Here is a 25,553-nt window from a genome sequence, read left to right on the forward strand (position 1 = left end):
TGGCGCGATCTCGGCTCACCGCAACCTCCGCCTCCTGGGTTCAGGCAGTTCTCCTGCCTCAGCCTCCTGAGTAGCTGGGATTACAGGCATGCGCCACCATGCCCAGCTGATTTTTTGTATTTTTAGTAGAGATGGGGTTTCACCATGTTGACCAGGATGGTCTCGATCTCTTGACCTCGTGATCCACCCGCCTCGGCCTCCCAAAGTGCTGGGATTACAGGCGTGAGCCACCGCGCCCGGCTGAACTTAAATCTTTGTTGGTAAACTTTATTTTTTGAAAAGTAGATAACTGTGAAAGTGACTTTAAAGTTAGAGAGTTATTTTAAGATATTCTGGATATATATAGCCAAATTATTTTCTATGATTTCACCTACTTGCACTCTGACAAACTATGTATTTGAGTGATTTCACTTTCTTTTTTGATAACACAATGTTTTCTCTTTTTTAATATACATTTTGATCATGTGATACTTTAAGTATCTCTTTTAATTGTTAGCTTCAACATTTTCAAACCCACAGAAAATTTGAAAAAACAAAAACAGTAAATATGCATATAGCCCGTTGCACTCACCAGCTGTTAGCCCTTATACCAATAGCACTCCCTGCACAAGCTCACACGCATATACAGGTTTGCCAAATCATCAGAAATTAGGCTGCAGATATCATGACAGTTCAGCACAAAGACTCCGACATACATGTATCCTGTTTTACTTTGTATTTATTGGATTATTAATATGGCAGAACATTTTGTTCATGTTTTCATAAGCCAATTGTATTTCTTCTGTGAACTGTGTTCATATTCTTTGCCCACTTTTCCCTTTGCATATGTCATGATTTTCTCATCAACATCTGTGACATCTGTGAGTGAAAGCTGCATCAGATGCTACCCAGATGCCACTTCACCTTCTGACAAGGAGCTAGGCCCTGTACACTCAGATGGTCAATTGTGTTTAGGATAAATTTCCTCTCTGATTTAAGGTATGGCCTTGGCTATTGCACTTTCTGCAGTGGGAGTAGAAGTCTTACCTTCAGCTTGTTGACTGGAAACATTTTATTCATGATCAGAGACTATGGAAATAAATAATTAAGACAGAATGGATAAGCACTGTTTAACTCAGCATAACTGGTAGAAACACAAGAGAGTGCCTTGTCCTGTTAAATAATTTTTTTTAATTTATTTTTAGATCAAACCCCCTGAGACTCTGTATACTGTCTTTTGAATATTGGAAAAATAACTTTTACTAAATAAAACTACCATCTCTAAAGCTACTACTTGGAAGTGTTTGCAGTGATTTCTGCAAAAGAACTCATTGTTGTTCCTACTCCTGAACCTGCATCCCCCCACCGAATGGCTGGCCTGGGGACTGCTTGAGTCAAATTGTGTTTGTATTTCTTTCTTCCTCAGTAAAGTGTTGTCTGTGCCTGTCCAAAGCTTGCCAGCAAATTGATCACATCAGGCAGATTTCCAGCCTGGCAGTTACAGGTGAAAAAGGCTTTTGGATCGCAGGCTCTTGAGTTTTGTGCAGGGGATTCCCTCTCCTAAGGTCTCCGGCACAACTATCTGTCTTTTTATTAGTATAACATTTAATCCCAGAAATGGGGGAGGGGTGTTATTAAATGCCACCCTGAGTTTGTGCAAGGCCTGTTCTTGGTTCACAGTATAGGCACCTGCAGTGCCCCAGGGAAGCAGATCTCCTGTGTCCTTTCTGTCTGCCCTTTTCCCACCCACTGATTCCTGCCTCCTCCATCCCTTCCTCCCACACTCTCACCATTTCCTCCTTCCCTAGAAGACAAGATTTGAGGTATTGTATGCTTCGTTTCCAGAAGCACGACCTCTCCCTTATCTTACAAAATCATAACATAAGATTGCAGAACCCAGACAGGTTTCACAGTCTCTAGGCAGCTATTAAGCTCTAAATATTAGGCACCTTGACAAAGACAGCTCCAAACCTGTCAACAACCCCACATTCCAAGGGCAACAGATATCAAATTTGTATACTGTGTGCTTAAATTCACTATCTGAATCCCCACACTCATAACCATGGATGAACCTAGAGTGCTGCTGCCTTTGTTGAGATGGAATTTAAAAATCTGTCTTTAGAGTGAGAAATGCACAAGCTCATCCCAGTCTTTTCCCCCATAGGTATGCTTTCCATTTTCTTGGCCTCCTGTCTTCTCAGCACTCCCAGGGAGCCACATGCTCCCAGAGGGCTGACTCCACCCCTTATTCAACGCACATAAAACTTGACAGTCTGAGCAGATGGGGGAAGTAGAGTGCTTCTGTCAGCTGTCTCCTTTTCTGGAGCAGGAAGCTGGGACTCAGAATGACGTCTGGCCAAGTGAGGCTGCCCTTCTGCCGCTCTGAGACTTAGGAGAGGTAGCTTTCTGGAAACTCACCTGATGCGGGGCAGGTGAGCCCTAAAATGAGGCTTAGTCCACAAAGGTTCTTGGCTTTGCCCAGGAAAAAACTCAAGGGCATGGCAGAGGTAGAAGAAAACAGCTTTATTGAAGAGGCAGTGCTATAGCTGTGTGTGTGCTCCTGCAGAACAGTGTTACCCACTAGGCAGAGAGTAGCAGCTTAGGGCTGTTGTGCATTCATATTTATACCCACTTTTAATTACATGCAGATTAAGGAGCAGTTTATGCAGAAATTTCCAGGGAAGGGGTAGAAACTTGGGTCTTCAGGTCACTGTCATGGAGAGGAGCAATTAACTCCCAGGTGTTGGCTTGGAAATGGCAAACTGACAAGGCACACTGAAGGGCGTGTCCTGTGGAAAGCTGCTTCTGCCCTTGCCCTGTTTTAGCTAGTTCTCAGTTTGGTCCAGTGTCCAAGCCCCACCTTCTACCTTACTCACATTCAGCCCTGTGAAAATCTATTGTACTCTTCATCCCAATTAAGACCTTTATTGGCCTTTGTTAATGGTTGACTATAAATTATCATTCTCATATTATTATTCTCATGTGTCTGCCTCAAATTTTAATTTAAGGTAATATTTATTTATATGATTACATACATGTTAATTACAGGTAAATACTCATAGTAATTTTGTAAAAAAAAAAAAAAAAAAAAAAAAAAACCACAAAGAAGAAAAAATGTCAATCCTATACAGCTAGTGCTCGACTTACAACCACTGTCAGGACCGCAGACCGGTTGTAACACGATTTGGTCGTAAGTTGAGAAGGCTATATGTACAGTTGAAATGGTGCATGTGGAGAAGGTAGTGCTGCCAGAAGTTGGTCCGCACTGTCGTACGCCCAGCTGGGCAACGTTTGCGCTGCCAGACGCGGAGCAGTCGTGGCTAGTGATTGTGGTCGTAAAGTCAAATGGTCGTAAGTTGCATAGGTGGTAAGTCGATCAATACCTGTAGCTGAGATAACCACTGTTCATTGTTTGATATCTTTGTTTCTAACATTTTATATGCGTAAAATTACATCTTTTTTCTTTACCAAAGACCATCCTGCACATACTGATTTTATAGCTTTGCTCTTCTAATTTAACATTGTACTCTGAGCATTTTTCCATTTCATTAAATGTCCTTCTATAATATAATTTCATTGGCTACAGAGTATTCTACCTTATGAAAAAGTCATTATTTGATGCCCTATTTTAGGGCATTAATTAGGATGTGTCCAGTGGCTTGCTATTATAAATAATGTTAAACATCTTCATGAATAAATCTTCTCACAAATTCCTGATTACTTCCTTAGGACAAGTGTTTGCAAAGAAGATCACAGGCTCATTAGATGTGCACATTTTGACACATATTGTAACACTATCAACCAAATAGAGTGTGCCAGTTTATATTCCAACCCCAGTTCCTCAAATAAAGAATAAATTCTTTGAGGCTCATGATCATGTATCCTCCATAGTTCCTGGCAGTGTTGGGTATGCAGTACCAACTTAATAAAAATAAAGTTAATTCCACTTAAGTTTCTTGATTACCAGATAATTAGCCAATCTCCCTCTTGCTACCTTCACTTGCTTCCATGCTATAGATGCAAAAGATAGGTGTGGTCACTGTGCTAAATATTGATCATAGCAATGTCTTTGATCAAAAGCCATGTTACTGCAACACTGATCCTAACCACAAGTAAGAGGTTATACAGATTTTTTAAAATCTGGGGGCTAGAATATGGCTAGAAACGTCTTATTTACTGCAGTACTAACAACCAGTTGTGCCAATGAGTTGATCAGCTTTTCTAAAGAGAAGAGATTGAGGATGTGGTTTGGGGTATGGGCTGTTGTGACCCAGATGTAGTACCAGAAGACAGAGCACTACTGGATGAGGGGGAGGTGGGTGCAAACTCTCTTATGGGAGCCCGTGCCACTTCAGTAAATAAATCAAGCTTTGTTCTCTCTCGAGGACTCTCATTCTTCCTGTTTATCCTTCTCTCTCACTACTCCACACTTCTCTGGAGTACTTGTTTCCGTGAACTATAATAATTACTGGACAGTATTTTTAAAGAGCAGCTGTGTTTCTCAAGCCTTGCTCTTGTTTTTAGGATCTTCATGTCCTCTTGCCAAGATATCTGCAGTGGCCTCTGTGTAGCATCCTAACACCTCCACTCTTTCCTGATGGAAACCATCCCAGTTTCCATAACATTCTTCCGAAATCATTTACAGAACATTTTCTTCCTAAAGGAAGGCCTTAATCTAGTTCCCCCAACCACATTCCCAAATTTTCCAGGATTTCTCTTGTTTCGCACTCTTAAGTTTAAACTTTTCTTCCCAGCAAGAAAAACCTTCCACAAAATGATGCCAACTAATGCTTCTTGACTACTGCCTCACAGATAACCAGTCCAGCTATTCATGATCCCTTGTGTATACCCTTTGCTTTTCAGCCTATACACGCCTTTGCTCAAAACGCTCCCTTTGCTTGGAACACCTATATTTTATAATTTTACCTTAATAATCAAGGTATTTGTCTAATTTTCCTACACTTATTTGTATGCTCTGAGTGTAGGTATCTAGCTTCATCCATCTTAAAATCTCTTTCAGGGATACAGTTGCGTTGCTTAGGGAGTATCCAGATGTCTTGTTCACTTTAGATGTCATTTTTATGTTTAATATTCTGATCACAGGGAGAAAATATCTTAAGCATATGGCTTATGCTAGGTGTGGTGGTAGCACAGCTGTAATTCCAGCTACTTGGGAGGCTAAGGCAGTAGGATCGTTTGAGCCCAGGAGTCTGAGGCCAGGCTGGGCAACGGTGAGACCCCAATCTTTTAAAAAAAAAATAACACACATACATACATACATATATGTGTGTGTGTGTGTGTGTGTATATACATACATATATATATATATATATATATATATATATATATATATAGAGAGAGAGAGAGAGAGAGAGAGAGAGACTGAGTTTGACACTGCAGTGTGTTCAGTGGCACCAAGTTATATAGTCCATGCCTCAAGCCCTTGCCTGCATATTGAAAAAGAGAGCAACGTAGCAAAATGTGTTGGTGATAGTTTTCAGCTTTGCTGGACTGAACAGGAACATATGGTAAAGCTGCAGACTCTCCTGTCTACTGCCAGGTCGTACCCAGTCCTTGTGTATTCATATTCCTGGTTGCCTGGTTCCCTGTGGAAGCTGATGATGGGGTGTGAACTAGGAGCTGGCACATAGCTGGCAGCTACAGTATACCTAAACTGAGGGCTTGCGAAGCCGTCTCTGTAGCCATTGCTGTCTGACTTAAATGTCCTGCTGCTGAAAGCTGAGGTTCTGCACGCTATCCTGTGTTCTCCGGAGACAGTAGCTTGGTTTCATAAATATAACATTTGCTCAAGGCCTTATATCCTTCATAGATTCCTTCCTGAAGATGGGATCTTGTTTTTTCTCTTGTTTTCTACTTTCTTACTTTTCCCCATACATCCAGGTGTAAAAACAAAACCTTTCCTTTGGTTTTGATTGCTGTTAGGTTAAAATCAGAGAAACAAAAAAGACTGACCTGAGAAGAGTGCATCTATACAAATGGTGTATTTTACCCATGCAGAAAACAATCAGAAGAAGTGAAATTTTAAGTAAATCTGAAAACTTAAAAATTCATAAGGTTGTTTATGTTAGAGTTTGAGAAACTGTTAGTAAACATCTTAACTTAGGCTTTTATTTTGTAGATGAGGGAACAGGCTTGGAAAAACAAGGTAACTCACATCACAGAGCTAGGGAATGCCAGCATTGAGCCTACACCAGGTATTTTGACTTCTAGTTCAAACCTAATACTGAATACTGTCAGTTCTTCTCTGAGTAAGCTCACTTCCCACCCATACTCCCAGGCACAGCCATCATATTCATAGCAATTATTCCAGGAGTTAACATTATTTCAATTTTGATTAAACAAAATGATATGTTTTTCTTGATCAGTTATTATTTAGCACATATAGTTTCCTATGTGTTATTTTTCTTTCATACTTGTGAAGCCTACAGGAGCAAAATTTTATCTAAATCTCTGCATTCACTTTCCTATGGCTTTTTGTTGTTGTTGATTTGGGCTTTTTTCCCCCTTGATTTTGAGCATTCTACAGTTCATTTTACACAACTCTGACTTACTTGGGGGGCGTAATTGTTTGTTAAAAACATATTCACTGCATCTCTCCTGCCAACCTAAAGATTCTATGGTGCAGAATCTCTCTCAAAACTGCAGCCATTGGATACATTTTTCTCTTTGTAGCAGCACTTCCAAAATGTTCAGGTATATTTCTCTAAGATAAAAGTGAAGACTTAACGTTGTAAATATTTAAATAAAAACAGACCTTTTTTAAAGTATTGTAACACTTCCAGTAGAATCTATACATTTTTGGAATTCCATGCCAAATCATATCTCTCACACACAGCTAGCTAGAGGAGAAATTCCTACACCCTAGGTAAACGACTAATCCCCTCGTCCCCTTCTTTCCTGCCACCCACCACGTGCCCAACTGCTCCCATCCTCTCTCTCCACCTGTGTGCAAATGGAAGGAGTTGGTGTGGCTTGATGGGGGTGGGGGGAGTGGAATTTGGGGGACAGTGTCAGGACAGGGACCAACCCCTAGAACAGAAACATGAAGCAAGTCAGTGTTTTCCAGCAGGGTGAGAAGCCAGGCATCAGATACCACTCCTCGTTTGAGTATCAGAGTCCAGAGAGCCAGGAGGCACTATGGATCTGAGTCTCAGAGATAAGACGTGGGAGATAAGAACAAGGAAGTCAGGAAGGAAGGAGGGTCTATTTCCTGGGAACAGCAGCTACTCCTTGGTAAAACTCTCAGACCCACCAGCCAGTTGGTGTGTTCAAGGTGAGCAGGCCTGGATTTCTTCAAGGGCCAAAGGATATAATGCAAGTGAGTATATATACTTTACATAATTCAATAATACATAATATTCAGTTTTCAGAAATTTTTTAGTGATCACAGATGAACCTATTAGTTAATACATTGCTTTAGGAAAACTGTTGCCTCCTGGATGTGGTAGAGAAGTCTCACAACCAGGCCCGCAGCACAGGGGAGATAAGGCCTACCTGAAGCTCTCATACCCAGAGTATACACACAATGCTTAAGGTGATGTTGACTCCCTTCAAGCTAAATAAGATAGGTGGAATTTGATCCCTGAACAGTTAAATACTAACATTCTCCCAGAGCCAAGACTCTACCAAAACCTTTTCAAGAGATTTTTAGGCAGCAGAGGGATAGCGTTCTTCCTGTCTTGCCAGCCTGGACATGATCACTTCTCAAACTCCCTTTTAGCTCTTATTTGCTAAAAATTTTATCAAGACTATACATTCTGCTTTTTTGAGACAGGCCTTTGTCACCCCGATGGAAGTACAGTGGCATGATCATAGCCCACTGCAGCCTTGAATTCCTGGGCTCAAGTGATCCTCCTGCCTCAGCCTCCCGGGTAGCTGGGACTGCAGGCATGTGCTTCCACACCCAGCTAATTTTTATTTTTGTAGAGACAAGGTCTCACTCTGCTGCCCAGGATGTTCTTGAACTCCTGGGCTTAAGCGATCACACCTCAGCCTCCCAATTCTCCGGGATTACAGGAATGAGCCACCACACCCAGCCCACATTCATTCTCTGTTTTAATATAAGTTTTAAAAGACGGAGAGGGGGATTCCTAAAGATAATGTGTTTTGCTTAGAACCAACAAAACCTCTGTCTTGTGACCTTGGATAATTAAAGGCTATTTTAGGATCTTGGTCTCCTGACCAAAAGGTTGGTGTTGTATCTGATCTGCTATCTTTACAGGTTAATAATGAGACTCAGTCAAATGAACATGAAAAGCCTTTGAACATCGTCCAAACAGAAGGAAGTATTACTATGGCTCCAGCTCTCTTAAAACAAATCCTTCAGTGGACTAGTGAAGGATATATTTTACTCAGGCTTTCTAGTCATCTCTAAGGATGCTCATTTTAAATCTCCATGTGTGACTCTCAGCATGAAGGCATAAAGATGGATACTGTATGCCTCATTTCTTTCTCTAGGGAATGTGCAAAACCACATCACTCCATGGGCTGTGATCAATGCAATAACCATGCCCCCATCCCACTGCAGACCCCACTGGCTTAAGAACCTATCCCACCCACAGGTTGCTATTTAAATTGTTAAAATGAGAAAATACAAATTGTCCCAGCCTCAGCAACTACCTGAATAGGAAGCCAAAATGGAAGCTATTCCCAAGAAGCAAGTAACTGAACAGCCTCTCTGTGTTCCTGCTGTAAAAAGCCACCCTGTAAACAGGCTCCTTCTGCCAGGCAGCTGGAAATTCTCTCTCCACTTCCTTATCAGCGGAGTCCCTCAGGGATGAGTTCAATGAATTACCAGAATGACCAAGATTTTCTACTTTAACTGAATTAATTGATTAGACCCAGAAACTTTGAAGCCACAACAAATAATCTCAGAACCAGAGTCTCAAATTGGTATGTGTTTGGTCTTTGTTTTCTCTCACCTCTACGAAACATACCATTGGTATCCCCAAGGGAAGGGGAAAAGGAGAAAAAGATAAAGAAGCCCATGGTAATCTGACCTCATTCCCCACCTGGGCCCAGGAGCGCTTGGCTTGCCGTGGTCTTGCTAGGAATGATCCTACAATGGAAATGAGCAAAAGTAGCCCTTCACGGGAGGAGTACACAAGTGTAGGGAGGTTTCAGAGCCAGTTTTGCCATACTGCCCCTAGGAGGATGAAAGGCTGGCTTTACAGTCCTTTAGAAAACTGGAAGAGTAAGTCCCTGGAATCTCAGTCTCTCTTAGGCTTTCACCTGCCTGGCAGGAGTCAGCCTCATCTATCCTTTTCTTAAAGTAAGGGATATTTAGAGAGATGCATGTGCCTCAGTCCTTTCAAAGAGAAAAGCAAAGAAAAGGGCACAGGGCTGGCACTCCCATTTTCTAGTGAATTTTAAAAGATCTTTGATTTTGTGTCATATTTTGTGTACATGACAAAGTAGTAATGAAAGGAATTATATAATTTTCAGTAGTGGAGACAATTCTGTTGTGGCTTAAGGGCCAATTGGGGTGGGCCAAAGTGGGGAAATCACATAAATAAAATCAAATGGGTTGTTTCAGCAGGCAGGGCCTGGCAGGTGACTACCAGAAACCCGCTTATCAGCCTGAGAAATAACACACTGCAGGGAATTGCAGGCCACAGGGAAAGATCTGCAGTAATGCTGAACAGAGAGATATTGATGTGTGTCCTCCATCATAATGCAGTGACAAATCGGCTCTGAGCATAAGTCGTGTGAGGAATGGAGAAAGGGATGGGAGAGCCTGACAACCTAGACCAGCAGAAAGGTAGTTTCAAGTCTCAGTGTCCCCCACTGATGTGAGGAATGTTATTTACACTCCCTGTGCTTCCATGTCCTCATCTGAAAAATAGGGATAATACAGTACACACTGTGGAAAAAAAGAAATAGAAGTTATCCCATAGCCTCCATTTCATGAAGATTAAATGAGTTAACATAGAAAGCCTAAGTCCAGTTCCTAACACATAATGTTCACTAAGTATTAACTAGTATTAGTATTGCCATTTGAGGATCCTACAGAGATGTCAAATGGCCTAAATGAAGCCATGTATGTAACGTATTTGGCACAGTGCTTAAGGCATAGTAATTAAGGAAGAGAAGTTATAGAGAACCAAGCAAAAGTCTGTCTTATGTGCACATAGGCAACAAAGAGCTAACTAAAGGGCTGAAGACAAGCATGTTAGAATCAGGATACATCCCAAAGGACACAGCCTTGGCTGGAAGGACTCAGGTTGGGAGGTCAGGAACGTAGGTAAGTAGACCAGACAATGGCAGAGTTGGAATTCAGGCAGACAGACAGCAAATAGGGCAGCAACTAATTTTCGGAAAAAAAAAAAAAAAATCTGCCCCAGCCAGGAAGTCACCAATTACAAACTTCCTGTGATAAGAGACCGATTCCTAAGTCTGGCCTGGCTGTGACCTGAAAGTAAAAATAAATTTACTGGCCCCATGTCCTGTTTGGGTAGGGATACAGACAGAGCTGTTACATGCACTGCTAAATGAAAGACAGATTATTTGTCCATGTTCAAGTTCAGATTCCTGTCGTGGGATAAAGAAATGACTTCTGGCCAGGTGTGGTGGCTCATGCCTGTAATCTCAACACTTTAGAAGGCCAAGGTGGGAGAATTAGTTGAGCTCAGGAGTGCAAGACCAGCCTGGGCAACTTAGTGAGACCCTGTCTCTTCAAAAAATTAGAAAAGCAATAACTTCTGTGTTTGCTACAGATTAATAGATTAGTGACTTTTTTATTCAAGATAATTAGGCACCCATGCTGCAAACTACCCAGAAACTGTCCTCCCAGAACTGGAAACTTGCCATCAACACCAGTGTTGCAGAGAATGCAAGCTGCAGATGGGGCAGTCTTGTTAAAAGGAAGGAAATGGCAAACATCATTCTCAGCCTTGTAATAGTCTTGATGTTGACCAAGATGTTATTTAAGCCTGGAGCTCTTATTACCTTAGGAAAACCAGCACAATGAGGGTTGCTTGTAATCATGACTTAATTACCTGACTTTCAGGTTTTAAAGTTCCATGGTTTTTGTTCAGAGTGAATTTTAAATGCATTTCTATCAGCATCTACTTTAAAATAGGCAAAACATGCTAGCAGATTAGTCATCTTAGGTAGAATCTACTTTCATTTATGTTTTAGGTAGGTCAAATGAACATATATGCCAGAGAAGCACACATCATGAAATACCCTGAGGTCTGGGAAAGCAATCAAGACCATTCTAATGCTCTGAAGTAAAAGCACACCCTAATTTTGACCACAAAGTTCATTATGCTTTTCAAGGTATAGTCACTGGCCTTATGTAGCACTCCTTAAAATAAGGCCCTGACTCTGTACCTTAGAGAAGAAATCTTGGCTCTCTGGATATTTGACTTAGGTCTAATTATTATTGTGGTTTTTTTTAGAGATCATTCCAAAAATATACAACCCAAGGTTCAGATAGAACTCTTTAGTAAGGTAGGGGTGGAGGGGCAGAGGCAAATTTGCGGTTACTTGTCATGGCCAAGGGCCATGGTCTCATCAAAAACATGCACCTGTGACCCATTCATAGAATAAGATCACGGCAATTGTTACTGTCTTGATTACCATTATGTGCTCCTGCCTGTATGTCACTGGATTATTTAAAAGATAACACAGGGCTGAAAGAATGTTCATCTGATTTCACATATTACAGAGAATGGATTTAAACTCTTACGTACTTGGAAGTTTCAATGAGAATGGGGAAATTGAGCATTGGAGATAGCTTTTTGGAGTAAGATGCCCCATGAAAGTCTTTTCACACTGTGCTCTGTGACATTATGAGACCTCAGTCCTCAAGTTTCAGGGGAAAGCATAATGCTTTAAGTCACAATGGTGCTTAGAATACGAATAGGTACAGCCTTAAGTATCTTATTTAAGACTACCTTGTTTCTGCCTCCCAAAAATGTTGTAAAGTGTTCTGTATAAATGTATGTATCCCACACACACATATCCCGCATGTCTATGATAATCAAAGTTAAGATGAAAAACCCATAAAAGGTAAGAATGAGCTAAAGTAACTACAGGGCATAGCCAGATTAAATCTTACGATTTATTAAAAGCACCGACCAAGGCTAAGGTATTGGGGTGGTCACAGGTGTTTCAGGGCATCAGGAGTGAAACGCATGAAGCCCAGCTTTGCCCCATCGGCATGCTGCTGTCAAATGCAGGAAGAAAAAAGCTGACTGATGCCTCTTCATTCCAGTGTTTGATAGGATTTTTAGAGTGGGGGTATAACTTGGAGATCCAGTGTTTTCTGTACCAGGACTCACCCTTGGCGAAAGGTTTGGGCAGAACAAACCTGCTTGAGTATGCACTGTGCATGCATGATATGCCATCTAGTGGTTAAGTGAGCCTAACATGAATGAAAAGAAAAATGGTCTCGGGTCCCTCCTGCCTCTGTACTCTCCATTAGGCAACAGTAGAAATTCAATGCTGTTCTTTGGAAAAGAAAATAATTTACTTTCTTAGAAGCTGTGTTGAATACAAATTCACCTGTGACCACCCACCTTAACCTAGGTGGGTGATTTTAATGAATCATAGGATTTAATATGGCCATGCCCTGTAGTTACTTTAGTTTATTCTTACCTTGTATGGGTTCCTCATCTTAACTTTGATTATCATAGAACTATTATACATGATATGTGTATGTGGGAGGCACACATTTACGCAGAATAGTTTATAACTGCTTTTGTGACACAAAAACAAAGTAGTCTTAAATAAGATACTTAAGGCCAAACTCATTTGCGTCTAAGGAAAACATTGATATAGTAATTATTAAAGCCAAAAGTTGTACCTTGTAGTTTTGTACATGTGTTGTTTGACCTACAGGGTACTGTCTTCCATTTATTTTATTGACGTATAATTCCTATATACAATATAGTGCAAAAATCTTCAGTATGTGGCTCAATAAATGTTTATGTATGTATAAGCTTCATAATCATCACCCAGATCAAGATATAGAAGCGTTCAACCTCCCTTAGATCCCCCCCACCCCAGTCAGTCCTCCCTCAAAGATAACCACTGTGTTAGTCAGAGTTCCCTAGAGGGTCAGAACTAACAGGAGATATATATATATCTCCTATTATAAACTCCCATAATAAACTCGTGTGTGTGTGTGTGTGTGTGTGTGTGTGTGTGTGTGTGTGTGTAAGCTCCCATATATATGGAGTTTATTAAGTATTAAGAAGTATATACGTATATACTTCTTAATACTTAATAAACTCCATATATATGGGAGCTTACACACACACACACACACACACACACACACACATATATATATATATATATATATACACACACACACACACACACACACATATATATATATATGGGACTTTATTAAGTATTAACTAACACAATCACAAGTTCCCACAATAGGCTGTCTCCAAGCTTGAGGAACAAGGAGAGCCAGTCCAAGTCTCAAAACCAAAGAACTTGGATTCCAATGTTTGAGGGCAGGAAGCATCCAGCATGGGAGAAAGATGCAGGCTGGGAGCCTAAGCTAGTCTCATCTTTCCCGTGTTTCTGCCTGCTTTATGTTTGCTAGCAGCTGATTAAATGGTGCCCACCAGATTAAGGGTGGGTCTGCCTTCCCTAGCCCACTGACTCAAATCTCCTTTGGCAACACCCTCACAGACACACCCGGGGGAAACAATACTTTGCATCCTTCAATCCAATCAAGTTGACACTCGTATTAACCATCACAACCACAATCCTGAAGTCTGTCACCATAGGTTCCTAATGGCATCACTTAAAGTACACATTCCTAAAGTGCCTCCCAGAAATAATAAAATTCTGTAGTTACCATTTTAATAGCTTGTCCAAGAAAAAACAGTTTCCTCAATAGTAACATTCTGTGCCCAAACAAAGGCTCTTTCCTGGGTTTTCTGTTTTTTATTAGAGTCCCGGTGTCATATGTTCTCTCTCTACATATTATACATATTATAATATGTATAATACAATACATATTATATTGTATATGTATACGTATACATATACAATATAATACGTATATATATTGTATGTATAATATATATACAATATATTATATATATTGTAATATATAATAACCATATATTAATTCCTAATATATTGTTTAACCTACCGTGCTTCTCACTGAGAGATATATCCATTTGGTGCACTGATTGTATTTTCTTAAGTGTCCCTACAGGCAGCCAAGTCGATTTTCAAAGATATCCCATTACTTTTGAGCAGCATCTCAAAAGTAATCAGAGGTGCCACTGATTGTCATGGCAAAGCCTAATGCCGTGTTTCAGAAATTAATGTGAATGCCATGTCGCCAAAAACTGCTGTGACCTCCTGTTCAGATTAAGCCAAGCAGTAGCATCAGGCCTAGCATCATAATGGCGAGAAAGCTTCTCAACCTATCATCCAGCAAAGGTTAACTTATAATGAATGGCGTAATGTAGTCACTGTTACTATTTACACAGAACGTCTTTCTCTGTTCAAAGGAACCTCAAGTTTCTCTGAATATCAAAATGTGTAGTATGTCGAGAAGCAGAGCTAGTTTTGAAATAAAATTATTTTTATTATTCCAGAGCCGCCTTCTGCTTATTTATTAGATTGTTGGATTAGCAAACACATGGTCAATCAACAAACATGTCTAGCAAACATGTTACTTCTAGGTGTTTCACAGGGTGCTGGAGATAGAAAGTGTAAGCTGTATGAGTCCTTCCACACTACCACGGAGTTGAGCCTTGTTGTCCCATCACATGCAAACTGATGTTTAAAGAGATAACTGCTTCTCTTTAAACAAGGCAGGAATATAGGCGTTATCCTAATTTAGTCATTTTTACCATGTATTTATTAATAAGTGTTAATAATTTATTATTAATAATTTCTGGAAAACCAAACACTGCATGTTCTCACTTGTAAGTGGGAGTTGAACAATGAGAACACAAGGACACAGGGAAGGGAACATCACACACTGGGGCCTGTCGGGAGTTGGGGGCAGATGAAGGGAGAGCATTAAGACAAATACCTAATGGATGTGGGACATAAACCTAGATGATGGGTGAATGGGTGCAGCAGACCACCACGGCACATGTATGCCCATGTAACAAACCTGCAGGCTCTGCGCAGGTATCCCAGAACTTAAAGTATAATAGATAAATTTTTAAAATGCAAAAACAGTAATTTCTGGAATAAGAATAAAAACTAAATTTTTTTTTTTTTTTTTTTTTTTTTTTTTTTTTTGTGACGGAGTCTTGCTCTGTCACCAGTCTGGAGTGCAGTGGTACAATCTTGGCTCACTGCAACCTCCGCCTCCTGGGTTCAAATGATTCTTCCGCCTTAGCCTCCCGAGTAGCTGGGACCACAGGCGCATGCCACCATGCCTGGCTAATTTTTTTGTATTTTTAATAGAGGTGAGGTTTTACCGCGTTGGCCAGGATGGTCTCGATCTCTTGACCTCGTGATCCGCCCGCCTCGGCCTCCCAAAGTGCTGGGATTACAGGCGTGAGCCACCGCCCCCGGCCGAAAACTAAAGTTTTAATATTTCCTGTTATAGGACATTTTGATTATTTGCTCTTTTAAAAATACTTATAGATATTTTATGTCTATGTATTTGAAATTAAGTCTCTGACTCCCTGCTATATTCAATGACCATAGCTTCCAGAATAGTGTTAAATAATAATGATTATACTGGCTGTCCATGGTTCTCCTGATTTTAAAGGAAGTAACTCCGGTGTTTATTAATATGCTGATTTGAAAGGGTTAAAAAATCATGGTAAATCCTTTGTATTCTAATTGTTAAACATCAACAATGAGGAATTAAACATTACCAGTGTCTTTGGTGCTGTTGAAATCATTACATTTATACCAATTTGGCCTATGTAATACTAATAGATTTCCTAATATTATCCCCCTTCCCCAGAGTGAATACAACTGTATTCATGAGGTAGTATTCTTTTAATGACTTGTAAAATTCAAGTCATTAAATTCCATCCTATTGTTTTTTGAATTTTAGCATGTTTATTATGTATTACTCTTTAAAGATAAGTTTGGAGACAAACTGTTAGTGTCATTCTAGTCCATAAATAGGGATTGCAGAAATTAGGGGTGGGGAAGAACCTATTTGTCTATTTCAATTTTCATTCCCTTTTTCCTTTATTTTTTGAGACGAGGTCTCACTCTGTCACCCAGGCCAGAGTGCAGTGGCACAATCACAGCTTCACTGTAACCTGCAACTCCTGCTCAAGTGATTCTTCTGCCTCAGCCTTTCGAGCAGCTGAGAGTGCAGGCGTGTGCCACCATACATGGTTAATTTTTATTTTATTTACATAGAGACAGGGTCGCTCTGTAGCCCAGGCTGGTTTCAAACTCCTGGGCTCAAGCAATTGTCCCACCTCAGCCCCCCAAAGTGCTGTCATTACAGAAGTGAGGCACCATGCCTAGCCTCTCCTTTTTTCTCTACCTCTTATTCCAACTGCAGAATTATTTTTTTTTTCTTTCTTTTCTTTTTTTTTTTTTTGAGACAGAATCTAACTCTGTCACCCACGCTGGAGTGCAGTGGCATGATCTCTGCTCACTGCAGCTTCTGCCTACTGGGCTCAAGCAGTTCTCCTACCTTAGTCTCCTGAGTAGCTGGGACTACAGGCGCATGCCACCACACCAGCTAATTTTTGTTTGTTTGTATTTTTAGTAGAGATAGGGTTTCGCCATGTTGAAACCCTGTCTCTACTAAAAGCTGGTCTCAAACTCCTGACCTCAGGTGATCCGCCCACCTAGGCCTCCCAAAGTGCTGGGATTACAGCCAAGAGCCACCACACCCAGTCTGTTTTTTTCTTTTCTGAATTCATAAAGAACTTTCTAACCTCTCTCAAAGCTCTCATCACAGTTTCTTTTAATTAAAATTATCTATTTGTCTTCTGTTCTTATATGGGTGGTCTATGTGTTAAATTCAATAGTTTTCTCTCCCTTCCCTTTAGCCAGTAAGTGTTGTCACTTAGCCTCTCTTATAGAATCAGATTGACCCAGCAAGGTGCTGCAGTGGCAGGTGGTAGAAATGCCTGTAGGTGAGTTTCCTTGTGTGTCTCCCAACCATCCCTGGGGTAAGCTAGGAGGAGAGCAGAGAGAAAGGATGGTTCCAAAATTACGCAGGTGCTATGCTTCTCTGTGGCAGCAACATGGGGCCAGATGATCTGCGTCAACTTCCAAGTGCTTAGGAGCAGACACAGGCAGGGACCAGAGCAAAGCACTAAAACCAGCCTTTCGCGTATCTGCTCCAAGTAGCTATTCATTCTAGTTCTCTCTACAGAGAGAACTAGTTACCTCAAATAATTTTTCCTAATTCAAGTACATACTCTTACATACTCTTAAAACTAAAGACATTCCTTGTGCTCTAATCACTTTTGTCAAAAATTCTTCCAATACTCATTTCAAGGCATCACTTCAAAATGATATATTTCAATCATCAATGCTTTTCCAGAAGAAGCCTTACAAAAGTAAGGACCCTCTAATGACTCTCCTACCTGATATAAGCCTAGGTCTCACTCATATTCTAACCACTGTGTTTTGCCCTGTGCTAGGCATATGGCTCGTACTTAACTAATGTTTAGGAGTTAGTCTCTTTTCTTGCAGTTTATAGGCATTGACTGGCATTCTTCGCATTTATTTAAAGCCCAAAAGCAACTTCGAAGACCATACAGGCCTTTTAACAAGTAGATACAGAAACCAAAAAATGAATGAAAATTAATGGAAGAAATGATGGCAAAAGTGAAGGGGGAAATGTATGATCCAATAATTCCCCTTCTGGGTAAAAGCCCAAAACATATATACTCAGAGTGCTATTTGTAGACCCATGTTCATAGCAGCATTATTTGCAATGGCCAAAAGGTAGAAGCAACCCAAGTCTCTTTCAATGATAAAATATGATATGTACCACTTTAAACTTCATATGAAATCAAGAGAGCCCGCATAGCCAAGACAATCCTAAGCATGAGAACAAAGCTGAAGGCATCATGCTACCTGACTTCAAACTATACTGCAAGTCTACTGTAATCAAAACAGCATGGCACTGGTACCAAAACAGAGATATAGACCAATGGAACAGAACAGAGGCCTCAGAAGTAATTCCACACATCTGCAACCATCTGATCTTTGACAAACCTGACAAAAAGAAGCAGTGGGAAAAGGATTCCCTGTTTAATAAATGGTGTTGGGAAAACTGGCTAACCATGTGAAGAAAGCTAAAACTGGACCCCTTCCTTACACCTTACACTAAAATTAACTCCAGATGGATTAAAGATTTAAACATAAGACCTAACACCATAAAAACCCCAGAAGAAAACCTAGGCAATACCATTCAGGACATAGGCATAGGCAAGGACTTTATGACTAAAACACCAAAAGCAATGGCAACAAAAGCCAAAATAGACAAATGAGATCTAATTAAACTTAAGAGTTTCTGCATGGCAAAAGAAACAGTCATTAGAGTGATCTGGCAACCAACAGAATGGGAAAAAAATTTTGCAATCTACCCATCTGACAAAGGGCTAATATCCAAAATCTACAAAGAACTAAAGCAGATTTACAAGGAAAAAAAAAACACCCATTCAAAAGTGGGCAAAAGATATGAACAGACACTTTTTAAGACATACATGAGGCCAACAATCATATGAAAAAATGCTCACTATCACTGGTCATTAGAGAAATGCAAATCAAAACCACATTGAGATACCATCTCACACCAGTTAGAATGGCGATCATTAAAAAATCAGGAGACTCTGCCTGCTTCAGCTTCCCAAAGTGTTGGGATTACAGGAAAAATAAATAAATGATTAAAAAAATAAATCAGGAGACAACATGCTGCAGAGGATGTGGAGAAATAGGAACACTTTCACACTGTTGGTGGGAGTGTAAATTAGTTTGACAGCTGTGGAAGACAGTGTGGCAATTCCTCAAGGATCTAGAAATAGAAATTCCACTTGACCCAGCAATCGTGTTACTTGGTATATACCCAAGGGATTATAAATTGTTCTATTATAAAGACACATGCACACGTATGTTCATTGCAGCACTGTTTACAATAGCAAAAACCTTGAGCCACCCAAATGCCCATTAATGATAGACTAGACAAAAAAAATATGGCACATATATACCATGGAATACTATGCAGCCATAAAAAAGAATGAGTTCATGTTCTTTGTAGGGAATGGATGAATCTGGAAACCATCATTCTTATCAAACTGACACAAGAACAGAAAACCAAACACCACATGTTCTCATTCATAGGCAGGTGTTGAACAATGAGAACACACAGACACAGGGAAGGAAGAGCATCACACACTGGCGTCTGTTGTTGGGGGGCAAAGGGAGGGACAGCAGGGGGTGGAGAGGTTGGGGAGGGATAACATAGAAATGCCAGGTGTAGGTGATGGGGGGATGGAGACAGCAAACTATCTTGCCATGTATGTACCTAGCAACAATCCTACATGATCTACACATGCACCGCAGAACCTAAAGTACCATAAATACATACATAAATATATATGGTATATACATATAATTCAGTCTAAAGAAGGAAGGAAAATCTGACACATGCTACAACATGGATGAACCTTGAAGATAAAACAAGCGTGTGACAAAAGGACAAATACTATATGATTCTACTTTTATGCAGTACCTAAAGTAGTCAAATTCAGAGACAGGAAGGAGGGGTGGTTGATGCAGGCTAGAAGAATGGGTACAGAATCTTGGTTTTGAAAGATGAAAAGTACTGAACATGAATGGTGGTGATGGTTGCACAACATTAATGCCAATGAACCGTACACTTTAAAAAGTCAAGATGGTCAATTTCATATTTATCATAATTTTTAAAGAAGTCAATAGGGAAAAATACATTATTCAACCTAAAACCAAATGAAAGTCACACCACCAAGGTAATTCTTCAGGAAATGACATTTCTAAGTACCTGGCCAACTTTCATACCATCCTGCCAGAGAGGGTGTAGTCGGGAGATATTGTTGACCTTGTGCTTGTATGCAGTGACTAGAGTTCCTTGAAAAGCAAAGGAAAATGCCACATTCAGTAATCATGTTCTTCTTTTCCTTAGGGTGTTAAATACCACATTATTTGAAAGCTGGGAGATCGTTGGACCTTACCCTTCCTGGTGGGTTTTTAACCTACTGCTCTTGCTAGTACAAGGGTTGAACTGCTTCTGGTCTTACTTGATTGTGAAAATAGCTTGCAAAGCTGTTTCAAGAGGCAAGGTAAGCTACAACTCACTTTTTCCAATATGTCTTAGAAATGGTTGTGTTTGTAATTTCTCTGGATCAACTATTTACTGTGTCATATTTCATCAAAATTTGCATTCTTTCTTAAGAATTGAACAAAACCACCTAGAAACATAAACGAAAATGTCATTTCCTTCTCTTTTAGCGTTCCTTTGCTGGCGATGGCACCCAATGATGTGCATTTGTAATTTTAGACTTAATAACGTATTATTTGTTGTGTTCTCTCCCTCTTCCTGTCAACCTTGGACCTCCTCTGATTATATTTTTACAGAACAGAAATTTAATTACTTCTTGCCTTTTATGAGAAGGATCACTTGGTACAGTATGCCTGTTTAAACAAATCTTTCTTTCATACTGAAAAATAAATCTGTTCATGACTTTCAGCAAGATTTAGTTAAATCTGTTTGGTTAAAAATGGATTTGAGATTGATTTGAATAAAGCTTCCTAGGTCCCCCTCCCCCAATCCCTGTGTAGAGCAGAGAGACTTTTCCAGATCGTTCTCTGTGACCTTTTCTTGTTTGTTCTCTTCCTTCTGCTACCCTGGAAGGCTGGGAAGTGGAACCCTTTACATGTAAGTTTCTCCTCTGTCTCTATCCCTGTCCTGAGTGCCTCTTGCCTGTTGGAGAGGCACTCAGAGCTTTTGTTTCCGTGCATATTGTTCTGTCTAACCTATTGGTATTGGCTAGAAGCTTCGTGTGAGTTGTAGTTCCATGAACTGCAAGGGACAGCTCTGTTAGGCCCTTTGGTGTGAGCTTGTATTCTGCTAAATGTTGCATGATCCAACAGAGAGGAAGAATTTCTTTCACTGGTGTTTAATGTGTTAGCTAAAAGACAGAAATAGACCAAAGTAAAGTAGGAGAAACAGAGCTAGTTGGGGAGGGGGAAAAGGATCAACACAGAGCAGAATGGAAGCCTGAGCATCCGCATCAGCTGTGTGCCTGACCTGCCCGGGGCGACAGGGTAGTGGTACCTGACAACTCTGACTCAGCAAGGTCATCAGAGCTGGCCTCTTCTGCAGGGAAAGTCAGGGCATCTAGTCATGTCCTATGAAGCCACTTCTAAGCACCAGCTCTAATATAAATCCTATATATTTTGATCAACTAATTGTTTAGAAGCTAAAGTTCATTTTTTCTGTGTGACCTCTCACTCCTTAAAATGAACGTTTCTATTTTAAAATCTTCTTGTCCTCATTTGGATACAAATTTAATCAACATGCACAAAACTGTCAATGTATCAATAACTATGCAAGAATGCTGCTGATTCGATTACTTGTGTCCTTAATTGCATTGCTATTTCTACCAGACATGTTGCCTGCTCTTCAGCGTATTCCTTCCACTTTATGAAGAGAGTTGATGATTAATTTTATTCTAGATCTCAGGCTTCAGAATATCTTAGCTGCCCTTGCAGCTCTCACCTGGTACAGTAAGGTTCGTCTTGGCCATGGGTCATCTTTCTATGGGCTATTTTAAGATATTCTAAATTGTCCTTTCTTTGAAGGTAACGTAAGTATAGATTTTTCTAAGTGCAATTTTAAAAATCTGACTAAGCATGTAAATGTAAATTAATCACTGTCAATCTGGAGTTTTCTATTTATGACTAATGGACTTAACATAGTGGAGCTTTGCTATAATGCTGGCTTTGTGACTCACAGTGTTTAAGTTCAGTTATCTTTATCTAGCCATTTTGGAGTCTGAGTATCTAAATCTTTTTGGAGATGGCCTCTGTGAGTTTAGTCCTGTCTCAGAGGGCATTGGAGTGAGGTTCACTTTTGCGATATTTACGTCATCACCACTGGTTGGCATAAAGCAGTACTTCTCAGCTTTTACTTTCTCTGACCCCACCCACCTGAGAGATACGACCTTCTCCCCAGGAACTGTAGTTTCTCAAATTGGGCAGCGTGGAGGGAGTCTAGAGTTCTCATGTTAGAGTGTAGTGGTAGCACAGAGAAGATGTGATATGGGAAAGCCCCGGTTAATTCTGCCATACCTCCCAAGAGACTTTGCCAACCTCCCCAGCCCTCCTGTAAGAATCACAGGAGGACCAGATTGGGGAAATTCCTATGAAGGGACGCCACCAGGTCTCTTTTGTCACGCCACTGAAAAATATAAGCAGTGATCAAAAATCTTAAGGCCTGCTGAGTAAAAATGGTTACCCGAATTTAGACTTACAGAATAGGAGGTTCAAACTGTTTTTATATTAAAAGCCGTATTTTCTTAATTTCCCCCCAAAAATTACTTCCTTGCTAGACAGTAGGATTTTTGTCAGCCTTTATGGTAATGTACAGATTTAAATCGTCTCACCTTATTTTGACCTCCATGTGACTTAGTGAGATTGAATGGAGGATTGAAGAGATTTGGCAGGATGGGAGCTAGTTCTTGATGATCTACTCAGATTTTCCTCAGGAAATATTTTAAGCTCCACCCCACCCAGCAGGTTCTTAAGATGCCTCCTGGCCAGGTGCGGTGGCTCACACCTATAATCCCAGCACTCTGGGAGGATGAGGTGGGTGGATCACCTGAGGTCAGAAGTTCCAGACCAGCCTGGCCAACATGGTAAAACCCTGTCTCTACTAAAAATACAAAAATTATCCAGGTGTGATGGAGCACACCTGTAATCCTAGCTACTTGAGAGGCTGAGGCAGGAGGATCACCTGAACCCAGGAGGCAGAGGTGGTGGTGAGCTGAGATCATGCTACTGCCCTCCAGCCTGGGTGACAGGGCAAGACTCTGACTCAAAAAAAAAAAAAAAAAAATGCCTCCTGCTGCCATTTGTTGTGTGACATATAAAACAAAATTCTAATTATAGCATACAAAAAATAAAAATATAATCATAAAACAATGCATTACAAAGCCAAGTTGGGATTTTTTTTTTTTAACCAATGTTCTGAGCTAGTAACTGTCTCCATTGGTGTGGTTGAGAGGTGACTTTAAATTATTCTCAAGGAGAATGTGATCATCAATGAGTAAATTGACCCATTTGTACCAAATTCCTTTGATGCCATTCCAGTGGCACAGTATGCTACTTTTTGAGTAAAAGCTGAATTCATGGTCTAGTACATTCTCAATATGGAAAGGTAGCTTAAAGAGCTCAGAAGTCTAGCCCTCCATGATACTTACATTCCTTCATAAATGACTTTGTCACCTACATTTTGTCCCTCCAGTGAAGGGGAACTTATTGGTATGGCAATGTTCTCAGCCTCTTAATTTTTTTAACATTGGGATCTGTTTACCTTTGTGTATGACTGCATGTGCTTCTAGCATGCTGTACCTTGATGATTTCTTAGGTGCTGGTTATACTCACCTGCTTCTACTCCACAGGTGTCCAAGGATGATCGAAGTGATATTGAGTCTAGCTCAGATGATGAGGACTCGGAACCTCCAGGGAAGAATCCCCACACTGCGACAACCACCAATGGCACCAGTGGCACCAACGGGTATCTCCTGACTGGCTCCTGCTCCATGGATGATTAATTACTCAAAACTACAAGTCCCAAGAAAAGTGAACTATTTGTTCCTGGAAGTATTTAATAAGTTGCAAATGCAGTTCCTTTCATAATATCTCAGCACCAGAAACAAAAATTAAGATTATCAAAGCATTTTGAATAGTGCACTGCCATGTGTCCTGTCTGTGAATGAAGAATTATCATTCTATGTAGGCATGCTGTATGTAATTGACACAGGGAACAGTATTTGCATTTGTACTGTCTTAGAATATTATTTATTTTTTGTATTTGTAAATCTGTGGACAAAAGATGGTTTCCTCACTCCTTTTACTCACTGGGCTCATGACAGTGAAGGAGATGCTCCATCTGCTTCTCCCCCTTTCTCTTCCTGTAGTCCAATGTGCTATGAGCATCAGCTTACTTTGTCACTTAGAGCAAGGAAAACCCAGTGCAAGATTCTCGTTCAGCTCTAAATAGGTTTGCTTTGTGTTACAGTGCCCATTTTGAAATTGCCTATACAGTCTCAGTGACCATTTAAACCGAACGAACTAGGTGTTTAATTTTCACTCTTCATGGTCGATTAGCAGTTCAAATTAAAGAAGATGGTTATTGGAGGACATTTTTGAGTGGTTTTTATATTGCTTTGAAATAGATTTCATTTCTTGTGCACACAGCCAAGATTTCTTCAGTGGGTGTGATAGCTAGTTGAGGGTTAACCTTGTAGGTTACAGTGTATGTTTGTTTTTCTCTAAGTTGAGGTCAGTGCTCTGATTCTGAAGGAGGATTTTCTCTGAAGCTTATAGTTATAAACAAGGAAATCACTGTTAAGAATGGGAATTTGTCCTGTGTTCTGGGAATAACATAAAGAGAGCAGCTGATTACAGCCAGGCTTGCCACTACTCTATAATTAGTGCAGTTTTCTGTCATGTTATAAAAGAAAGAAGCTAAGTATATTTGGGGACAAAAAAATCTTTCAAGAGTTGATAAAGATTACCTCTCCAGTGCAAAGCACTTTAATGCAACCAGCGTTCAAGAAAAAGCCCTATCTAGTACTTGATGTCGATGTTTTTATTTTGCTGAGCAAAATAAAGCCAATGGGAGAAAGTCTATTTTACCCTTTGCTTTTCTCCTTAAACATAATGCAAATGACTTTCCTGTTACTAGACACGGAGCAGCATTACACTCCGATGCTTCTTTGAAGACTTGTTTGGTTTCCAGGAGTTTTTTTCAAATGGGGCTATTTCTGGAAAAATGAAAAATTCTATTGGACAATGGCAATATCAACCAGGAAAATTACTGAAGAATAAGCTTCCATAAGTCTCCTACACAGCAGCGTTATTTATATACAGATAAGAAAACCATACATAGGCCAAAGATTTTATCTCTTCTAACTTTTAGTAAGAGGAAAAAGGGATTATAAATCCTTCAGAAATCAAGAAGGCCATCAACCTAAAACAGGAGTCCCAAACAAAAAAGCCGTTATATAAATGTGTGAATCAGGGTGGTGAAGACAACAGCAGAAATACTAACAAGTGTGCAGAACTACCAGAGTGTGTATATCCTGCTTAGAACCATTCACATTTGATTCTTTGAAAAAATTAAGGCTCTGTGCCCACAATTTGCAGCCTGCGGGTTAATAGTTAAAAGAATGCTCCCAAACAAAAAATTATTACTGTAGTATATCTTATCCCACTTATTTACAAAATAATATGTTTCTGTTGTGGTCCATAGTAATAATTGAAGAGGCTTAAAAATCCGTCTGCTTGTTTATTGAGAAAACGATGCAAATAATTCTGCTTGTAGAGCGCAGATATTTTATTTCACAACACAGACA

At 40.1% G+C, this 25,553-nt stretch overlaps 1 protein-coding gene across 2 annotated transcripts in view; it reads left to right on the forward strand.

The window, feature by feature from the left end:
* The window catches only part of CERS6 (ceramide synthase 6), a 324,290-nt gene extending 299,464 nt beyond the window's left edge, over positions 1–24,826 (forward strand). The window contains exons 9-11 of one of the 2 annotated variants that reach the window (XM_032286322.1): positions 20,096–20,252; positions 20,825–20,848; positions 23,595–24,826. In XM_032286322.1, coding sequence (XP_032142213.1) covers positions 20,096–20,252; positions 20,825–20,848; positions 23,595–23,747 — 334 coding nt within the window. In that variant the 3' untranslated portion in view covers positions 23,748–24,826. The remainder of the gene's footprint in view (positions 1–20,095; positions 20,253–20,824; positions 20,849–23,594) is intronic. The other variant, XM_032286323.1, reaches the window with a different exon arrangement.
* Positions 24,827–25,553: the final 727 nt, after the last annotated feature.

The sequence above is a fragment of the Sapajus apella genome, unplaced genomic scaffold (assembly GCF_009761245.1).
Source record: "Sapajus apella isolate SASKATOON/1434 unplaced genomic scaffold, GSC_monkey_1.0 scaffold18, whole genome shotgun sequence".
Lineage (NCBI taxonomy): Eukaryota > Metazoa > Chordata > Mammalia > Primates > Cebidae > Sapajus > Sapajus apella.